The 22,336-nt window shown below is 37.8% G+C and overlaps 2 protein-coding genes across 2 annotated transcripts; both read right to left on the reverse strand.

Moving 5' to 3' along the window:
* Positions 1-5,108: 5,108 nt before the first annotated feature.
* On the reverse strand, positions 5,109-5,549 carry LOC127746642 (uncharacterized). Its single transcript, XM_052260538.1, has one exon. The coding sequence runs from the start codon at positions 5,547-5,549 to the stop codon at positions 5,109-5,111; it is 441 nt and encodes a 146-aa protein (XP_052116498.1).
* Positions 5,550-12,527: 6,978 nt separating this feature from the next.
* LOC127746643 (uncharacterized) lies at positions 12,528-13,232 on the reverse strand. The gene has a single exon (XM_052260539.1). The coding sequence runs from the start codon at positions 13,230-13,232 to the stop codon at positions 12,528-12,530; it is 705 nt and encodes a 234-aa protein (XP_052116499.1).
* Positions 13,233-22,336: the final 9,104 nt, after the last annotated feature.

Raw genomic sequence — 22,336 nt, forward strand, 5'->3', positions numbered from 1 at the left:
TGTGTTCTCTGGGCCAAAAACTGGGTTAGAAACAGCCCATAAATCACTGATTGTGAAATCTGGTCCGTACAGGTCGCGGCAAAGTGACGCGGAAGCGTCATCCACGCATTTGCGTGGAATGAGATTCGCAAATGCGACGCGTCCGCGTGGAGTGCGCGTTCGCATCGCCTATCTGTACGGCCACTATGGCGAATTATATATCAAATCGAAGCCCCGGATGTTAGCTTTCCAATGCAATTAGAACCGCATCATTTGGACCTATGTAGCTCAAGTTATGATCGTTTTAGTGCGAGAGGGTCAATATGACAGCTTTTCAGTTCCTTCAACTTCTTGTACTCCTTCCACTTTTGCATGCTTCATTCCCATCCTCTAAGCCATTCCTGCCCTGTAATTCCTAAAATCACTTAACACACATATGAAGACATCTAATGGTAATAAGAGAGGATTAAATAAAAGGAAAAAAAAGCCAAATAAGCATGTTTTCAATCATAGCACGGAATGAGAAAGGAAAATATAAAACATGCAAATCATATGAATAAGTGGGTAAAGAGTTGATAAAAACCACTCAATTGAGCACAAGATAAACTATAAAATAGTGGTTTATCAGGACGTCCTATGAAGTCTTCCTCACTGTGATTCACGTCCTCCTCCTCCTCTCTAGGTTTGGCCACATCAAGTAAGGTTATAACCTTGCACGAAATTGTGATCTCAATAGCGCCAACAACTTGGTATGCACAATTGTAATCTCAACTCTTTGTCACAACATCGCACAACTAACCAGCAAGTGATGCACGAAAACTTATCTCTCAACAAATTTCTCTTTCGGCAAGTATACCGAATTATCGTCAAGTAAAAACTCACAATAGAGTGAGGTCGAATCCCACAGGGATTGGTCAAGCAACTTTAGTTGAAAGAGTATGCTAGTTGAGCTAAACAGAATATAGTTTGAGAATTGCAGGAAATTAAATGGCGGGAAAGTAAATAGCAGAAAATAAAGTGCAGAGTCTTAGATGGGGATTTGGGGAAATAAGCATGTAAATAAATGGCAGAAAGTAAAGAGAATGGGTAAAATTAGAAATGGGGAATTCATTGGGCTCAGGAGATGTTGTATTCTCCGGATCGAATTTATTTTCATCTCTTCCTCAATCAAAGCATCTATTGATCTCCTTGGCAATCTTAAGTGATTGGGTTCCAATTCCTTGGCAACCCAATCTCTCTAAGCTTGAACAATTGCCCAATTCCATGATTTAATTGCTCATGGGAAGAGATGAAGTGTGGTCACTGATTATACCACATGTATTTCCAAATCAAAGTGTTGGGAGGATTACATGTCACTATATTCGCCCAGACCCCAATTTGGTCCAACATGAGAAAGCATTTCTAGCATGATCTCCTCATCCCTTTTCCAAGGCTCAGAGGAGATCCAATTATGGAGAGTTTCTTTTCCAAGACAACTAACCAATTGAATTAAGATCGAAAGCTTTCTAATAAATCAAAAGAGAAGAAAGAAGAAGAGAATGAAAACTATAATTGATCCATCAAATTACAACAGAGCTCCCTAACCCAATGAAAGGGTTTAGTTGTTCATAGCTCTAGAAATGAAAAATGGCAGAAAATAATACATCCTCAGCTAAAAGTGCAGAAAAGTAAATATACAGAGAGTAGTTCTCCAAAGTGCCAAGCTTCTCTATAGTTCAAAACTACTCCTATATATACTACTTCTCTTGATCTTCTAGTGAGTTCTTCAAGTCTTGGATGTGGGCTTTAGATCTTGAGTTGAAGCAGTTACAATCTTTAGTGGGCTCAGCTTGCAGAAAAGTATGAATTAGGCATGGGCATTAGTGAAGTTAACGTTAAGTGACATTGTGGGTTCGAGAACGTTAATGGCACTAACATGACCACTAACGTTGCCTTATAAACCTTCGCAAGCGTTATTGGGACTCACCTTTCCCAATAACGTTGCCTTGTGCTCTTTGTCCCTACGTTAGAGTTCATGTTAGTGTAACTAACGTGGCTCTTAACATGGGTATGCCTCATCTTCTAGAGCGTTAGTGACACTTACCTTTGTCACTAACGCTCCAAGTGCCCCTACTCTCCATGTTAGAGCTCACGTTAACTAAGTTAACATGGCCACTAACGTGGTAGTGAATGCCATCTCCAACGTTAGTGACAAAGGTGAGTGTCACTAACGTTGGCTCATCAATCTTAGCTCCACGTTAACTTTCACGTTAGTGGTCTTAACATGACCACTAACGTGGGCAATGCTAGTTTAGTCCATCATTAGTTATAAAGGTGAGTGTCACTAACGTTGGCATTGTTCCTCTCTTCCACGTTAGAGTTCACGTTAACTAAGTTAACGTGACTCTTAACGTGGTTTATTGCCACATTTTGGAGCGTTAGTGGTGTTCACATTTACCACTAATATTGGAGCTTTCTTTGTCTCCACGTTAACTACCACGTTAATCTAGTTAACGTGGCAATTAACGTGGGCTTATAATGGCTTCACAGGCGTTATTGGTGATCACTTTTCTCATTAACGTTGCAAGCTCTTTCCCATTCCACGTTAGTGGTCATGTTAACTAGGTTAACGTGGCTACTAACGTGGTTCTTCCTTGCTTCCTTTGTCCTGAAATCAAGCAAATAAAGTGCATCAAAGCTCTAGTCAAAGTTATGAGATTATGCATCATCAATTTGTCATTCAATTCTTGCAAAATCCTCATGAAATCATGTGAAATTCACAATAGTTGCTTGAATCAAGGTGTGAGTGTATTTTTATCCAAAACTTGCCTTATTCTCTAAGAAAATGCATGAAACTACCCTAAAACAGTAAAGAAAAGGTCAGTGAAACTGGCCTAGATGCCCTAGCATCAGCAAGTGCACTGGGTCGTCCAAGTAATAAACCTCATGTGAGTAAGGGTCGATCCACGGAGATTGTCGGCTTGAAGCAAGCTATGGTCATCTTGTAAATCTCAATCAGGTAGATTCAAATGGTTATGGAGTTTTAATAATTTAAAAGATAAATAAGCATAAAATAAAGATAGAGATACTTATGTAATTTATTGGTGGGAATTTCAGATAAGCGTATGGAGATGCGTTGTTCCTTCTGAATCTCAACTTTCCTACTGCCTTCATCCAATTCTTCATACTCCTTTCTATGGCAAACTGCATGTTGGGTGTCACCGTTGTCAATGGTTACTTCCCGTCCTCTCAGTGAAAATGGTCTTCTATGGTTTCTGTACGGCTAATCAACTGTCGAATTGCTCGTCTCGGATGTAAAATACCATGCACAAATATCGTATGGTTAATCAGATGTTGGTTCTTGATCGTGTAGAAATAGGATTTACTATCCTTTTGCGTCTATCACCCCGCCCTACAGTCGCGAGTTTGAAGCTCGTCACATTCATCCCTTCCCATATCCTACTCGGAATACCACAGACAAGGTTTAGACTTTCCGGATCTCAGGAATGCTGCTAATGGATTCTAGCCTATACCACGAAGATTCTAATCTCAGATTCAGATGCCCCATTGTCAGAGGGGAGTCGATGTGAATCGTTGATTAGAAACCCAAGAGATATACCTTCAAGCTTGTTTTCATGTAGAATGAAAGTGGTTGTCAATCACGCGTTCATAAGTGAGAATGGTGATGATTGTCACATAATCATCACATTCATCATGTTCTTGTGTGCGAATGGATATCTTAGAATAAGAATAAGCATGAATTGAATAAAAGAACAATATTACTTTGCATTAATACTTGAGGAACAGCAGAGCTCCACACCTTAATCTGTAGTGTGTAGAAACTCCACCGTTGAAAATACATAAGTGATAATGGTGTTCATTGGCTTCGGCCCCAGAGAGGGAACCAGAATAACCAAGACGTCAGTCTAAGGACTAAACGTCCAAATATGTCTAATACAATAGTAAAAAGTTTTATTTATACTAAACTAGTTACTAGGGTTACAGAAACAAGTAAATAATGCAGAAATCCACTTCCGGGGCCCACTTGGTGTGCGCTTGGGCTGAGTATTGAAGATTCCACGTATAGAGGCCTTCCTTGGAGTTAAACACCAGTTTGTAACTTGTTTCTGGCATTTGACTCTAGCTTGCAACTTGTTTCTAGCGTTTAACGCTAGAATAGGGCAGAAAGCTGGCGTTGAACGCCAGTTTGCGTCATCTAAACCTGGGCAGAGTATGAACTATTATATATTGCTGGAAAGCCCTAGATGTCTACTTTCCAACGCAATTAAGAGCGCACCATTTGGATTTCTGTAGCTCCAAAAATTCCATTTCGAGTGCAGAGAGGTCAGAATCCAACAGCATCTGCAGTCTTTTGTCAGCCTCTGAATCAGAATTTTGCTCAGGTCCCTCAATTTCAGCCAGAAAATACCTGAAATCATAGAAAAACACACAAACTCATAGTAAAGTCCAGAAATGTATATTTTGCTTAAAAACTAATTAAAATATACTAAAAAGTGACTAAATCATACTAAAACTATGCAAAAACAATGCCAAAACGCGTATAAATTATCTGCTCATCATCCTCCTTAGATGATGATGCATATTCCTCCCAAAAGCTTAACTATTCTTCCTACAAAGGTATTGAAAATTGCTTTTTTCACTTGAGTGGTTAGCATTCATGTATGTTTGTATGTGTCTGAGCTCACCTTGGTGTGTGAACACCAAACTTAGTTCCTTGCCTACTTCTTGATACAATGAGTTACATTCCATGTGCCACCATATGCTTTTAGTCTTTTTGACAAAACAACTTAAGAGACTTTCATAAATCAAATGACTTCTGTGATAGCTTGGGATTAGTGATTTCTTATGTTAATTGAAGGATTGTAGTGTGTTCTTGTGAAATTCATGGTTGAACACCAAACTTAATATCACATCTTTATCCTTGAATTATTAGCTCATGGAACAATCACTTTTGGTGTGAAACACCAAACTTAGTTCCTTGTAATGCACAGAAGGTTAACTTGACCTTTTATTAGATAAATAAAGGAATCACAAAGAAGGTTTACCTCTGGTTGGGTTGCCTCCCAACAAGTGCTCCTTTAACGTCACTGGCTTGATGGTTGTTACCTCAGTTGAGATTATACTTCATCTTAGGGCTTTCCCCCATGTTGCCTAGATAGTATTTGAGCCTTTTTTCCATTTACAGTAAAGGTCTGTTGTGAGCTTTCTTCCATAATTTCTATGTGGCCATAAGGTGAAACCTTGGTGACAAGAAAGGGTCCTGACCACCTTAACTTTAACTTTCCAGGAAAGAGCTTTAACTTGGAATTGTAGAGGAGGACTCTCTGTCCTTCTTCAAATCTCCTAGGTGCCAATTTGAGGTCATGCCATTTCTTTTCCTTCTCCATATAAATCTTGGCATTATCATAGGATTGGGATCTGAATTCTTCCAATTCATGCAGTTGCATGATCCTTCTTTCACCAACAGCATTATTATCAAGGTTCAGTAACTTGAGAGCCCATAATGCTTTGTATTCAAGCTCCACTGGCAGATGACAAGCCTTTCTATACACCAGTTGATATGGAGACATCCCAATTGGTGTCTTGAAGGCTGTCCTATACGCCTAAAGAGCATCATCCAACTTCTTTTACCAGTCTTTTCTTGAATCACCCACGGTCTTTTCAAGAATCCTTTTGCGCTCTCTGTTGGATATTTCTATTTGCCCACTTGTTTGGGAGTGATAAGGTGTAGCAACCTTATGCTTAACTCCAAATCTCAGGAGGAGAGACTCTAACGGTTTGTTACAAAAATGGCTTCCTCCATCACTGATAAGAGCTCTGGGAACTCCAAATCAGCTGAAGACATTTTTTCTGAGAATGTTCATCACTATTTTATTATCATTTGTTGGGTTGCAATGGCTTCCACCTATTTTGACACATAGTCTACTGCTACCAAAATGTATTTATTTGAGTGTGAGGTTGGGAATGGTCCCATGAAATCAATCCCCTATACATCAGATAGTTCAAGCTCTAAGATGAAGTGTTGTGGCATCTCATTTCTTTTGCGCAGGTTTCCAACTCTCTGGCATTCATTGCAATTCTTCACCAGTTCTTTTGCATCCATGAAGATGGTGGGTGATGCACGAAATTTGAATCCCAATATCAAAATCAAGATTTCTTATGATCTCGTACCACTAACCAGCAAGTGCACTGGGTCAACCAAGTAATACCTTACGTGAGTAAGGGTCGATCCCACGGAGATTATTGATTTGAAGCAAGCTATGTTTTTTTATTATTCTTAGTCAGGATATCAATTAAAATTATCAGTTTGAATTATTAGAAGAATAAAAGAGCATAAAATAAATAATTGTTACTTTCATAATGGAGAATATGTTGGAGTTTTTATCCTGTTCCGCTTGGCGGAGTTTCTGAGGATAAGGCATTTTGGCTTTGTATTCCTCAACCTTTGTTGCTGTAGGTTTATTGCCTACAGATGTGGGTTGGGAAGCCTTTTTAAAAGGGTTATTATCAGCACTTGTATGTGTCTGATTCCACACTAGCATTTGAATGCCAGGGGTGGAAGCTGGAGTGGCGTTAGACGCTAACTCCTTACCTGTTTCTGGGGTCTGAACGCCAGAACTATGCTTTCTTTGGGCGTTCAACACCAAATCATTGCTTGTTTCTGGCGTTGAACGCCAGGACTGAGCATGGTTTGGGCATTCAGCGCCAGCTTTCCACCCATTTTCTGGCGTTTGGGCGCCAGAGTCATTCCTCTCTGGGCTCTGATTGTCCTCAGATGGATTTTGGGTGGTTTGCTCATTTCTTGGCTTTCTGCTACCATGAAGTGAGGTATTTAATGTTTCTCCACTCCTTAATTGAACTGCTTGGTAATCTTCTGTTATTTGTTTTGATAACTGCTGTTCTGTTTGCCTCAACTGTATTTCCATATTCATATTAGCCATTCTTGTCTCTAGTAGTATCTCCTTGAATTCAGCTAACTGTTTTATTAGAAAATCTAATTGCTGATTGAATTCAGCAGCTTGATCTGCAGGACTGAGTTCAGCAGTTACTGTTTTAGCCTCTTCCTTCTTGGGAGGTTCACTGCTTAGGTACAGGTGCTGATTCCTGGCAACTGTATCAATGAGCTCTTCAGCTTCTTCAATTGTTTTTCTCATGTGTATAGATCCACCAGCTGAGTGGTATAGAGAAATCTGAGCTCTCTCTGTAAGCCCATAATAAGATGTCTAATTGTACCCACTCTGAAAATATTTCAGAGGAAAATTTTCTTAGCATCTCTTTGTATCTCTCCCAAGCATCATAAAGGGATTTATTATCTCCTTGTTTGAAGCCTTGGATGCTTAGCCTTAGCTGTGTCATTCGTTTTGGAGGAAAATAGTGACTCAGGAATTTTTCTGACAGCTATTTCCATGTTTTTATGCTATTTTTGGGTTGGTTATTTAACCACCTCTTAGCTTGATCTTTTACAGCAAATGGAAACAGTAATAATCTGTAGACATCCTGATCTACTTCCTTATCATGTACTGTGTCAGCAATTTGTAAAAATTGTGCCAGAAACTCTGTAGGTTCTTCTTGTGGAAGACCGGAATACTGGCAACTTTGCTGTACCATGATAATGAGCTGAGGATTCAACTCAAAACTACTAACTCCAATGGAGGGTATACATATACTACTCCCATATGAAGTAGTAGTGGGGTTAGCATATGACCCCAGAGTCCTTCTGGACTGTTCATTTTCACTTAGTTCCATGATGGAGCAAGGGAGATGATATGGATGTTGATATTGTTTATTTTATTAAATATAAAAATTTATTTTCGAAATACTAAAATAAAGTAAAATAAGATAAAATAAAAAAATGAAATAAAAATAAAAATAGAAATTGGAAAATGTTTTGTGAAGATTTTCAAAAAAATTGGGGAGAGAGAGAAAGTGGTTAGGATATTTTTGAAAAAGATAATAAAATAAAGTTTTTTTTTTTACATGACAACTAAGATATGATAAGATAAAATTTTGAAATTGAAATTTGAAAAATAAAATAAAATTTCGAAAATATGCTTAAAAATAGTTAGAAAAGATATTTTTTTTAATTTTAAATTTTATGATGAAAGAGAAAAACACACAAAAGACACCGGACTTAAAATTTTTAGATCTGATGCTCCTTGTTTTCGAAAATATTTGGAGGGAAAACCCCAAGGAACACCAAACTTAAAAATTTTAAGATCAAAACACAAAGAAGACTCAAGAACACTTTAAAGATTCACAAGAACAACAAGAACAAAAGAAAGAACACCAAACTTAAAATTTTTAGAAAACTTTAATAAGATTTTTGAAAATTATGAAAAGATTAACAAGAAAATACCAAACTTAAAGTTTGGCACAAGATTAAATCAAGAAAAATTATTTTTGAAAAAGATTTAAAAGGAAGATACCCAATTTCCAAGAGCATAAACTAAAGATGTATTATAAATTTAATGTGTTTTTAAAGATGTATTATAATTATAGATAAACATAAATTCTTGAAAACTAATGTTTTAAAAAAAGCACAAGAAAAACAAGAAAAGACACAGAACAAGATCTAAACTCACGAAAAAAAATTAAAATTTGATAAAGAAAAATAATATTTTTGAAAAAAATTTTTGAAAAGGGAATAAAGGACTTAGAATTTAATGACTCTATAGCAACAAAAATAAATCATTCCTAATCTAAGCAACAAAATAAACCTTTAGTTGTTCAAACTCGAATAATCCTCGGCAACAGCGCCAAAAACTTGATGCACGAAATTTGAATCCCAATATCAAAATCAAGATTTCTTATGGTCTCGTACCACTAACCAGCAAGTGCACTGGGTCGTCCAAGTAATACCTTACGTGAGTAAGGGTCGATCCCACGGAGATTATTGGTTTGAAGCAAGCTATGTTTATTTTATTATTCTTAGTCAGAAAATCAATTAAAATTATCAGATTGATTTATTAGAAGAATAAAAGAGCATAAAATAAATAATTGTTACTTTAATAATGGAGAATATGTTGGAGTTTTTGGAGATGCTTTGTCTGCTTTATTTCAGCTTTTCTCTTGTAATCCTCTTCCCACACGCAAGGCTCCTTCCATGGCAAGCTCTATGTAGGGTGTCACCGTTGTTAATGGCTACTTCCCATCCTCTCAGTGAAAACGGTCCAAATGCTCTGTCACAGCACGGCTAATCATCTGTCGGTTCTCAATCAGGTTGGAATAGAATCCAATGATTCTTTTGCGTCTGTCACTAATGCCCAGCCTTCAGGAGTTTGAAGCTCATCACAGTCATCCAATCCCAGAATCCTACTCGGAATACCACAGACAAGGTTTAGACTTTCCGGATTCTCATGAATGCCACCATCAATCGGGCTTATACCACGAAGATTCTGATTAAGGAATCTAAGAGATACTCATTCAATCTAATGTAGAATGGAGGTGGTTGTCAGGCACACGTTCATGGATTGAGGAAGGTGATGAGTGTCACGGAACATCACCTTCTTCATAGTTAAGCGCGAATGAACATCTTAGATAAGAACAAGCGTGTTTGAATGGAAAACAGAAGTAATTGCATTAATTCATTGAGACGCTGCAGAGCTCCTCACCCCAACAATGGAGTTTAGAGACTCATGCCGTCAAAGAGTATAAAATTCAGATCTAAAAATGTCATGAGGTACCAAATAAGTCTCTAAAAGTTGTTTAAATACTAAACTAGTAACCTAGGTTTACAGAGAATTAGTAAACTAAGATAATTGGTGCAGAGATCCACTTCTGGGGTCCACTTAGTGTGTGCTGGGGTTGAGACTTAAGCCTCTCACGTGCTCGGGCTGTTTTTGGAGTTGAACGCCAGGTTGTAACATGTTTTGCGCTTGAACTCCAACTTGTAACCTGTTTCTGGCGCTAGACGCCAGACTGCAACATGGAACTGGCATTGAACGCCAGTTTACGTCGTCTATCTTCGTGCAACGTATGGACTATTATATATTGCTGGAAAGCCCTGGATGTGTACTTTCCAACCCAATTGAGATCACGTCAAGTGGACTCTTGTAGCTCCAAAAAATCTATTCCGAGTGCAGGGAGGTCAGGATCCAACAGCATCAGCAGTCCTTTTTCAGCCTAACTTAGATTTTTGCTCAGCTCCCTCAATTTCAGCTAGAAAATACCTGAAATCATGGGAAAACACGCAAACTCATAGTAAAGTCCAGAAATATGATTTTTGCTTAAAAAATAATAAAATTCTATTAAAAACTAATAAAAACATGCTAACATCTACATGAAATTACCCCCAAAAAGCGTATAAAATATCACTCATCAGTGGGCCATAAGAATCCACACTGCAGTACTTTGGCCACGGTTCTTTCTCTTCTAAAATGCCCTCCATAACAGGAGCTATGATGATTCCCTAAAACTTCCTGTCCTTCTTCCTCTGAGATGCATCTTCTAAGTATTCTATCTGAACATTTTTTGAAGAGGTATGGTTCATCCCAAATGAAATACTTGGCATCATTAATGAGCTTTCTCTTTTGATGTTTGTTGATCACAGAAGGCAACTCCCCAGTATCCTTGAAATTGGAAATATCCGCGAACCATGGTTCCTTCTGAATCAACATCAATTGTTCGTCTGGAAAACATTCATTCACACAAGGAGTGTGTGCGTTGCCTTCTTCACAAGGGATTCTTGACAGGTGGTTTGCTACCTTGTTCTCTACCCTTTTTCTATCTTTAATCTCAATATTGAACTTCTGAAGCAGTAAGATTAACCTTATCAATCTTGGTTATGATACTTGCTTAGCAAGTAGATATTTCAGTGCTCCATGATCAGTAAAAACAATCACTTTAGAACCAATGAGGTATGATCTAAATTTATCAAATGCAAACACTGTGGCTAGTAATTCCTTTTCAGTGGTGGTGTAGTTCTTTTGAGCTTCATTAAGGACTTTGCTGGCATAGTATATAACATGCACTAACTTGTCTTTCCTCTATCCCAATATTGCCCCAATAGCAAAATCTGATGCATCGCACATCAGCTCAAAAGGTAAATCCCAGTTTGGTGGGGCTATGATGGGTGCTGAGGAAAGTTTTCTTTTGAGATCTTCAAAAGCCAGCATGCATTCTTGATAAAAAACAAAAGGTGCATCAAAGACAAGTAGATTGCTCAAAGGTTTGGCAATTTTTGAAAAATCCCTAATGAATCTTTTGTAAAACCCGGCATGTCCTAGGAAGCTCCTAATTGCTTTAACATTATTGGGTGCAGGTAATTTCTCAATTATTTTCACCTTAGCTCTATCCACCTCTATGCCTTTATTAGAGATTTTGTGGCCAAGGACTGTCCCTTCCGTTACCATAAAATAAGACATCCATAAAAACCCCAATGAATTTTTCAATCATGTCTGAAAAGATAAACAACATGCATCTTTGGAAAGTGGCGAGTGCATTGCACAATCCAAAGGGGATACGTCTATAACCAAAGACCCCATATGGGCAAGTAAAATATGTTTTCTCCTGGTCCTTTGGGTCAACCACAATCTGGTTGTAGCCTGAGTAGCCGTCCAGGAAGCAATAGTATGCGTGACCTGCAAGTCTCTCCAACATATGGTCCATGAAGGGAAGTGGAAAGTGGTCCTTTCTTGTAGCCTCATTGAGCTTTCTGTAGTCAATGCACATTCTCCATCCCGTGACAGTTCTTGTAGGGATGAGTTCATTCCTCACATTAGGCAACACAATGATGCCTCCTTTCTTGGGAACTACTTGAACAAGGCTCACCCATGGGCTATTCGAAATTGGGTAAATCACCTCTGCCTGCCACAACTTCATTACCTCCTTTTGTACCACCTCTTTCATGACTGGGTTCAACCTTCTTTAGGGTTGAATGAAGGGCTTAGCATCATCTTCCAATAGGATCTTATGCATGCACATGGAAGGGCTTATCCCCTTCAAGTCAACAAGGGTCCATCCAATCGCATCTTGGTGCTTTTGTAGCACTTTAATTAACTCCTTCTCTTGCTCTTTACTTAGAGAAAAATTGATGATCACTAGGTAGCTCTCATCACTTCCCAAATATGCATACTTGAGAGTGGGAGGCAATGCCTTTAGTTCAATTTTTGGTGCTTCATTTTCTTCCTTCCTCTCCTCTAATGTGCTCGGAATGAGTACCTCGGTTGATTGAATTGATGCAGTCTCACTGGTTGATGGGGGATCTTCTTCTAACACCTCTTTAAATTCTTCTTCTTCAAGGGTTTCTTGTACTGAGGCTTCCACTACATCCAACCTCATGCATTCTCCCAGTGGTTCCCGTGGGTAACCCATGGCCTTGAACACATTGAATACCATTTTCTCATCGTGTAGCATAAGGACCAGTTCTCCTTTTTGAACGTCGATGACGGCTCCACCTGTTGCCAGAAATGGCCTTCCAAGAATGATTGAAGTTTTGGCCTTTTCCTCCATATCCAACACCACAAAATCTGCTGGGAAGATAAAGTTTCCACCTTCACCAACAAGTCTTCTACTATTCCATGGGAAAATTTGAATGATCTGTCTTTTAATCAGAGAGCCATTCTTGTTGGTTTGGCTTCTTCAATCTTCATTCTTTTCATCATTGCTAAAGACATCAAATTAATGGTGGATCCCAAATCACAAAAGGCCTTTTCCATGGTGATTTCTCCTATAACACAAGGGATTTGGAAGCTCCCAGGGTCCTTCAGTTTCTGGGGTAGTTTGTGTTGAATGATAGCACAGCACTCTTCTTTTAACACTATAGTTTCATCGTTTCTCCAACTCCTTTTCTTGGTCATTAACTCCTTCAAAAACTTGGCATAGAGTGGAATTTGCTCTAGCACTTTCGCAAAGGGGGTGTTAATTTGGAGTTTCTTGAAAATCTCCAAGAATCTGGAGAATTGGTTGTCATTTTCACTCTTCCTCAATCGTTGAGGGTAAGGAGCTTTTGGAATATATGGCCTCAAGATCTCTTTTTCTTGGGGAGGGTTGAGAGTATGTGCTTCTGTTTCTTCTTTGTCACTTATACCTTTATCAACTTCCTTCTTTTGTGTTTCCTTTGGGGCTTCCTTCACTTCCTTTCCACTCCTAAGTGTAATGGCCTTACATTCCTCCCTTGGGTTTGCCATGGTATCACTAAAAAAATTATGGGTAGGGATTTGCTTTGATAGATATCCAACTTGTTCCTCAAGCTTCTTAATGGCAGCCCCCTGGTTTTGCACATTGGATCTTACTTCCTCCTTTAAAGTTCTCATGTCCTTAAATTCTTCCAAAAGCTTTGTCAGTAGGTTCTCTATCCTTGATAGCTTGTCCTCAAGGGGAGGGTGTGCAGCTGGGTTGGAATTTGGAGGTTGAGAATGACTATTTTGTGTTTGATATGGAGGCTAGAAAGAGGTGTTATGTGAGGCTTGATATGGTCTTTGGTTGGAGTGTTAATAAGTGGAATTGTTGTAATGGTTAGAGTTTTGAGGCCTATGGTCTTGGATTTGGCCTTGCTGGCTTCCCCACCCAAAGTTTGGGTGGTTCTTCCAACCAGGATTGTAGGTTTTAGAGTGTGGATCATAAGGTTGTCTTGATGAGTTTCCAACATAATTGGCCTATTCCCAATCACATCCTTCCTCTGTATTCACCCTTTCTTGAGCTGGTGGTTGAGTATTGACTACTGCAACCTGATTTCTCTCCATCTGCTAGGTGAGTTCTGCCAATTGGTTAGTAATCAACTTGTTCTGAGCTGGCAATGCATCCATGTGGCTTAACTCCATTACTCCTCTATTATTGGTGCTCCGATCTGAGGCATATAAGTACTCATTATTAGCCACTATTTCACTGATATCTATGGCCTCTTCTATGGTCTTTTTGGTATTGAGAGAGCCTCTTGAAGAGTGATTCAGGTCTTTCTTTGCTTCCATAGAAAGACCTTCACAGAAAATGTGTAGCTACATCCATTCGTTGAACATATCAGGGGACATCTTCTTATTAGCTCCTTATATCTTTCCCAGGCTTCATACAAAGTTTTTCCATCTAGTTGCCTGAAGGTTTGCACCTCCGTTCTTAACTTGATTATCCTCTGTGCAGGGTAGAACTTTGTTAGAAACTTGTTGACAACATCCTCCCATGTGGTAAAACTCTCCTTAGGAAAAAACTCAAGCCACTTAGATGCTTTGTCCCCAAGAGAAAAGGGAAACAAGAGCAGTCTATAGGTGTCAGGATGAACACCATTGGCCTTTATTGTGTCACAAATTCTCAGGAATGTAGTTAGATGTTGGTTGGGGTCCTCTTGGGCACTTCCTCCAAATGAACAATTGTTTTGAACCAAGGTGATGAGATGAGGTTTTAGCTCAAAGTTGTTGGCATGAATGGTTGGTTTTAGAATGCTAGTTCCACAATTCACTGGGTTTGGGTTAATGAAAGAGCCTAAAACTCTTCTCTCCTGCCCAACATGATTACCAGCACCCTCTCCAACATGATTGTGTAGTTCTTCCTCCATGGTGACGTATAGATCTTATTCTACATCTTTCTCACCAACTATTCCTTTACCTCTTGCTTCCCTCCTTAGTCTAAGCAAGGTCCTTTCAGGTTTAGATTCAAAAGAGGTTGAAGCTACTCTTCTTCTACCTATCATACACATAGCCAAAAATAAGAAAAAGCAAGTGGAGAAGTCACTTTGTTAAAAATTTTGGTTAGAGTGGTTAGTGCAATTTGTCAAAGAGTTAGTAGATTAGTGTTCAAGTATGTAAGTAAACAATGAAAAGTAATTGAGATTGCTGAGAATTAAAGTAAACAATCTGAAATTTAAATAATCAAAAAAAGAAAAGGAAAGTGTTCAATCTAGTTATCCTTTTATTTAATCATTGTCAATGCAAAATCAATCCCCGACAATGGTGCCATAAACTTGATGTGTGAAATCTGTATCTCTACAAATTCTATTTGGCAAGTATAGCGAATTTGTCATCAAGTAAAAACTCGCAGTAGAGTGAGGTCGAATCCCATAGGGATTGATTGGTTGAGCAACTTTAATCAGAGGACTGGTCTAGTTGAACGAAATAGATTTGAATTGAGAGTGCAGAAAATTAAATAGTGGGAAACATAAATAGCAAGAAATTTAAATGATGGAAAAGGTAAATAGCTGAATGTAAATTGCAGAAAGTAAATCACAGAAAGTAAATTGAAAAAAAGTAAATAAGAGTGGGGATGATGAACATCAAAATAAACAACAGAATATATAGAATGGGAAGGTAAGAATGGGAAAGCTTATTGGGTTAAGGAGATATGCGTTCTCCGGATCAAGTTCATTCTCATCTCTTCCTCAATCCATGCAACTCATTGATCTCTTGGCAATCTTAGGTGATTGAATCCCAATTCATTGGCAATTCAATTTCTCTAAACTTAAACAATTGCCCAACTCCTTGATTTAATTGCTCATGGGAAGAGATGACTGATTATACCACATGTTTTTCTAGGTCAAAGTATTGGGAGGATTATATGTCACTATATCCGTCCAACCCCCAACCTAGTCCAACATGAGAAAGTATTTCTAGCATGATTTCCTCATTCCTCTTCCAAGGTTTAGAGGAAATCCAAGTATGAACAATTTCTCTTCCGAGACAATTGCACAATTGGATGAAGATCAAAAGCTTTCAAGCAAATAAAAGAGAATGAAAAAGGCGAAGAATAATAAGAACTATGATTAATCCATTGAATTACAATAGAACTCCCTCCCCCAATGAAGTGGGGTTTAGTTGATCATAGGTCTGGGAAATGGAAATTGAAATGTAAAATGCATCAGAAAGTAAATTGAGTACAGAGAAGAGTAAATTGAGTGTTTACAATCCTTGATCCCTTCCAGGTTCCAATCCCTCTTTTCTAGTTTAAAACTACTCCTATATATACTACTTTTCTGATCCTCAGTTGAGTCTGCAAGTATCTGGATGTGAGCCCTTGGCCTTAGTTGAAGCAGTTAACAAACTCATTGGGCTTTGCTCAGCTTGCTGGAGGAGTTTGAGTGAGGTAGTAGTCACGTTAGTTAGGCCGCTAGTGTGATTAACATCATGTACAAATTCCTGGCTCAAAGACGTTAGTAACACCAACGCAGTCACTAACGTCCCAAAATCTCCTTGAAGCCCACGTTAGTGCCTCACGTTAATGGCATTAATGTGGCCATTAACGTGGCCTTCCTTGACTTTGCCTCATGTTAATGGTGTCAACGTCACCATTAACATCCCAAGCTACCCGTCTCGCACGCTAATGGCTCACGTTAGTGGCACTAACGTGGCTTATCTTTCCCTTGAGCTTGCCATCGATCACGTTAGTGGCACCAACATTGCCACTAACGGTGCTTCTCTTCCTCTTGCCCATGGACACTAACGTGGGTTTCCTCCATTGAGTTTGCTTTCGATTACGTTAGTGGCACCAACGTTGCCACTAACGGTGCTCATTCTTGCTTTCCTCTATGTTAGTGCCCACGTTAATGGCACTAATATGGCTCTTCTCTGCTTCTTATCCCCTGAAATCAATCAAACAATTTGCATTAAAGCCTTGCTCTAATCATAAGATAATGCATCGTTCATTACATCATTTAATCTTTGCATTATTCTCATGAAATTATTTAGAACTCACAATGTTTGATTTAATCAATACATGAATGCATAACTCATCCAAATGCTTGCTTATTACCTAAGAAAATGCATGAAACTAACATAAAACATACTCAAAATGGCTTGTGAAACTAGCCAAGATGCCATGGCATCAGGCATCTCGCATACGCGAACAAGACGTGTAACATCCCTTCCAGCAAAATACCTTGCTTAAGTCAGGGTATTTCTACTAGAAAGAACGTTACGTGACCTTTTCTAATATTAACTACTTAATTACTGAGCCTTTGTATTGATTTTGCGTTTCAGTTTTAAGAAAAAGCCACAAAATTTTGTTTTTATTCATTAAAGACATGTATCAAGGATAAACATTGGAAATAATAAAAAGAATCACATAAGTATTATTAATAGTAATTCTTATACATAAGAAGTCATATAAACCCAAATACAACACATACCCCTCTGTTAAAATAAAACCTCAAAAGACAAGAGCGAATGGACTCTATAAAAGCAATTAAAACCATAAAGAAAGCCTACTAATTGCTCGCAGCTTCAAATTACGTCTTCAGACCCATGTCACTGAAAGGGTGGAAAATTTGGGGGTGAGAACCAAACCACATGTTCTCAGTAGAGGTCGAGAATGCCGTGAAAGTAAAGAATAAAGCACAAATAGTTAATTTCAATCAGAGACATCTAAAAGAAAATTAACCTTCTTTAAAAGCATTAGTTAATTATTCAAAATCCTAGACCTATATTTTCTTTATAAAACTCTTAAAAGTTTCCTAGACTGTATGAATGACCAACCTGTCCTAAGTATTGGTTCATTAAGTCTATGCTGAACCAGTTTGATTTTTCATATCTTACTAGACCATAACATAAAAGAAGTTACCTACGCGGTATAAATTATCATCCTGCTCCAAACATATGTTCATTAAGTCTATGCTGAACCAATCAGATACTTTATACAGAACTAGACCTCAAACACAAACCAGTCATTACCTCAGGCCCAAGCAATTCAACCAACACCTAATTCACCACAATCCAGCCAATCAGTTACAAACACAAGTAATGAGATTCAAACACAATCAAGAGCAATTATATCAAGTATAGCAATTAGCAGTTAACAAAATTATTCACTTAGGCAAACTAATTACAAACTACACACCCAAACAATGTCACATAGATGCATATGATGAATGTCTTGTCCTAGTGCAGGCCATGAGCTCATGGGTCGGTTAGCACCAGCATTCCCGACATTTATCCGGTCATGAGTTCATGATTTCTCGGATACAATGTTCCGTTCAAATAAATGCGCATATAATTATTAGCAGCTCTATTGAGACAGCCTCTGCTTTCTACTCGTAGGAAACATATACTCTTGGGAACGGAAAACTACCCTTGGGTTGCCTCAAGGCAACAAATAAACAAACATCTCTTGGGTTGTCTCAGGGCAACAAACAAACATCTTTTGGGTTGCTTCAAGCAACAAACATACATCTCTTGGGTTGCTTTAAGTAACAAATAAATAAATAATATCTCTTGGGTTGCATTAAGCAACAAATAATCATATAATGAGTACTTTACTCTTTCCTTTTTCTTTCAAAATTGCAAATATGCAAGCGGGACAAGACCCACGCCCTTGCCAACAACCTCATAAACCAAATAATTTTTTCTTAAAAGAATCATTGAAGTTATTATCATTAAATAAGCCTTAAATATTGATTTTGATTAAGTCCTTATACTTTTATAAAAATTTGGACATAATCTCCTTTAAAAATAGGACATAGCCACCCTTACGGGTTCCTTCTTTCTCAACATTTCATCAGCCTCTTTCAGCAATTGCCACAACAATATATTCTCAAAAACATTTGATAGTAGTATTTAAAATCTATTTCATGAATTCCATATCCAAAATAATTACCAACACAACTTGGCAGCCTGATTTCCATTTTGTTTTTAAAATATCAAATAAATTCGGAATTACGCAATCTTTATATCCATGCGACCGTTGATGATTCGATTTTTGACGGTTTAAAATTTCACTAATGAAATCTAGTTGTAAAGTATAATATCTAAACCAACAATAATCCTTTCATACAAAAATTTATTTTTCACAAGTACAAACCCCTAGAATCTATAGACCGAAGTATTTAAACCTCGGGTCGTCTCTCAAAGGACTTGCAGGGTAGTGTTCTCATTATTGGTTATGAACTTGTTTATTTTGGGGTTTTAGATGAGAAACATGAAAAGTAAATGGTAATGAAATTTTATTAACAAAATGGTCTGGGCAAAGGTTGATGGTCAAGGATCTCTATCATTATCACTAGCCACAATTATGATAGTTGCAAGGATCAATCTCACTAAGTCATCCTCTAACAATTAGTAAAGGAAAGTCAAATGAGTTGTATCAATCCAAATCCATAATTCCTAGCTTTCCACTGATTGAATTAATGAAGGCTAGAGTCAATGGCTATCAACTATCAATCACTCGGATATTAGTAACTCAAGAGTTCCTAAGTTATCTTCCCAAGCCAAGAACATAAAATTCTACTCTAACATCCTCCAAAGCATTTCATCAAACACTTGGAAGGTACAAAAGAAAAGTATAGTAAATTACAACAAGAATGAATTCTAACTACAATTGAATGCGAAGAATTAACAACAACAATCAAGGAAATCACAATTATCATGAATTACTTCAAATTGCATTATTGAAAGAAAACAAAAGAACAAAAATGGATCCACAACAAAGTGAAGAATTACAAAGATTAAAGTACAAAACTAGAAAGAGGAAGAAGAGAGGAGTAATAATTGATAAAAGAATAGTGAATCAAAGCATGAATTAGACCTATATCTAAGAGGAGAGATTAACCTAAACCTAATCCTAATTCTAGAGAGAAGTGAGAGCTTCTCTCTCTAGAAATTACTTCTAAAACTAATCCTAATTTGTGTGAATGAACTAAACTAAGATAGAATGGTAGAATAATGGAATATGATAGAATGGTCATGCCTCTTCAATCCTTGGTCCTTTAAAGCATTTTGGCGCCAAAATTGGTTGTACTGGGCCCCCACAGCTTCCAGAAATCACTGGGCACGTTTTCTGTTTAAAACTCACGTGCGGCCTTCAGCGCGTACGCGTCCCTGGCCGATATCGCGATGTGCGTGCGAGCGCCTTGTGCGCGTGCGCATCCTTGGCCGAGATCAGTTCTTTGGCTTTTTGTGCTTTTCTCCACTTGCATGCTTCCTTCCTTGCTCCTTTGATCCATGCTTAGCCTATTTTAACCTGAGATTACTAGCAAACACATCAAGGCATCTTATGGAATCAAGGATGAATTGAAATTACCAAATTAAAGGATTAAAAATCATGTTTTTACATTCAAGCACAAATACGGGAGAGATCATAAAACTATGCGAATTCATTGGCTAAATGTGAGAAAAGGTTAGCGAAATACTCTAAATTCAACACAAGATAAACCCTAAAAACGGGGTTTATCAACCTCCCCACACTTAAACCTTAGCATGTCCTCATGCTAAAATAAGAATGAACTAAGGGGTATGACATTTATTAAATACAACTAAGCTACATGAGCCTATCTAAATGCAACTACCTAAAGTGAATGAAAATGCTTGGTCAAAACAAATCAATTCCCAAGAAAACATGTGTAAGCACAAGGGTTAGAGCAATAGGGACCAAGTCCAAACCACAATTGCATTGGATTATCAAAAGAATTATAAACTTGCATGAATATAGATAATATGGGTGAACACATGTAATTGAACTTTTGAACTCTCACCGGATGTGTATCCGTTTTATTCACTTAAGTGTTTAAGGGTTAATTCACTCAGTTCTCTCCTAATCATGTTTTTTCAAGATTTGATCTTCTTCTAACAATCAACACTTAATCCATGCATGCATACATTCATCATGAGGTCTTTCATAGGTTGTAATGGGGCTAGGGTCAAGGTAGGTTCATATATGGATAAGTGGACTAGAATTTGGACCTTTGATGAGCTTAAACTTTCCCACCTAACCTATATAATGACGTATATAATTGAATTCTAACCTAACTACCCATCTTTCACTTTTTCGCATACTCATGCATTTTCTTTTCATTTCACAACACTTATGCATTGATCCTCTTATTGAGCTTTGCTTTGGGGCATTTTGTCCCCTTTTTATTTCCTTCTTTTTTCTTCCTTGTTTCTTTTTTTTCTATATTTTTTTTCATATAATGAATTTTTTTTCTTTTTATTTTGTTTTTCTCAACATCATTTTTTTTTCAAGAATATCAATGCATAAGGTCTTACACTTAATCAATACATGAGCATACACCAATTCCCAAATATAAAAATACAAAACATCCTTTTTATCCCAACCAATGTTCCCAAATCTCCCCAAACTTGAATAATAGACATTCTCACTAGCCTACATCAATCAAAGATCCAAACAAGAGACTTTTATTGTTTTCCGCTTTAGGGCTTGTAATGTGCTAAAATGAAGAATAATTGGGTTAAGCACAGGCTCAAACTTGGTTGCAATGGATGGTAAAAGGTAGGCTATTTGGATAAGTGAGCTAATGAAATAATGGCCTCAATCATACAAATACATGAATACAAGGAATAATTGGACATATAGAATTGGGCAAATCACGGATCACAATCATAAAAAGAGAATAATTACACACACGAAGGGAAATAAATGGTTATAAAATGTAACCACATCAATAGGCTCAATTCTCACTTGCTTGTATTCTTAGCTCAAAACATGCTTCACAAAATATATAATTCAAGCAAGTTCCATAAAATTTTTCCAATCAATTGGGTTGGTGCTCTATAGTTAAATTCCTTGGAAAATCTCAATATTTGACTAAGCATTGTTGTGATTGAGAGAAATTCTAAAAAATTCTTAGTTTACCCTTTCCTTTTTTCAATCAAAAACAATTTTCTTATGCAAAAAGGGTTAACTATGTCTTGACAATTCCAAAATAATTTCTAATCACAACCACAAGCTAAAAAGATAACTATATAAAGAATAATCCAACTAAAAGTATGAAATCTAACATCCAAAATATCTAATATCCAAAATATGCAACAACTAAAGTAAAAGTATCCAAAATAAACCAAAATGACAAATATATACAAAATTGCACAAAATAAGATAACTAGGTAGCATAACTAGGAAATAGCCAAAATGTTCACCGGTCCTCTAATGGTGCCACCGGCAACCTCCCCACACTTAAGATCAAGCATCGTCCTCGATGCTAATCTTGAGGATCAGGGAGTGGTACACCGGTGGGCTCTGGCTCTGGCTGAGGCTGTGGTACTGGCTGCTAGATCTCTGTGGTCTCTGTAGTGACATGTGACTCTGGTGGTGCATCCTGCTGAGTTGGCTCTTCAACATCCTCCTCCTCCTGATCCTGCTCATCAGAGGCCAGAGAATCCGGGAGCGGAGGTAGCTCAATACCGTGTGAGATAAACACCTGGTCAATCCGATCCAGGCGATGCATGAGCTGGCACTTGCTGCGCTCTATGAACCAGAAAAGACGCTGAACCAGTAGGTATGTCGGCTCAGGTGCTGGTGGTGCTGGTAAAGGAAGTGCTGCTATGGCTGCAGATGTAGATGATGAGCGGATAATTTGTACGCTTTTTGGCATTGTTTTTAGTATGTTTTTAGTATGTTCTAGTTAGGTTTTAGTATATTTTTGTTAGTTTTTAGTTAAAATTCACTTTTCTGGACTTTACTATGAGTTTGTGTGTTTTTCTGTGAT

Source organism: Arachis duranensis, chromosome 4, assembly GCF_000817695.3.
Source record: "Arachis duranensis cultivar V14167 chromosome 4, aradu.V14167.gnm2.J7QH, whole genome shotgun sequence".
NCBI classification, from domain to species: Eukaryota; Viridiplantae; Streptophyta; class Magnoliopsida; order Fabales; family Fabaceae; genus Arachis; species Arachis duranensis.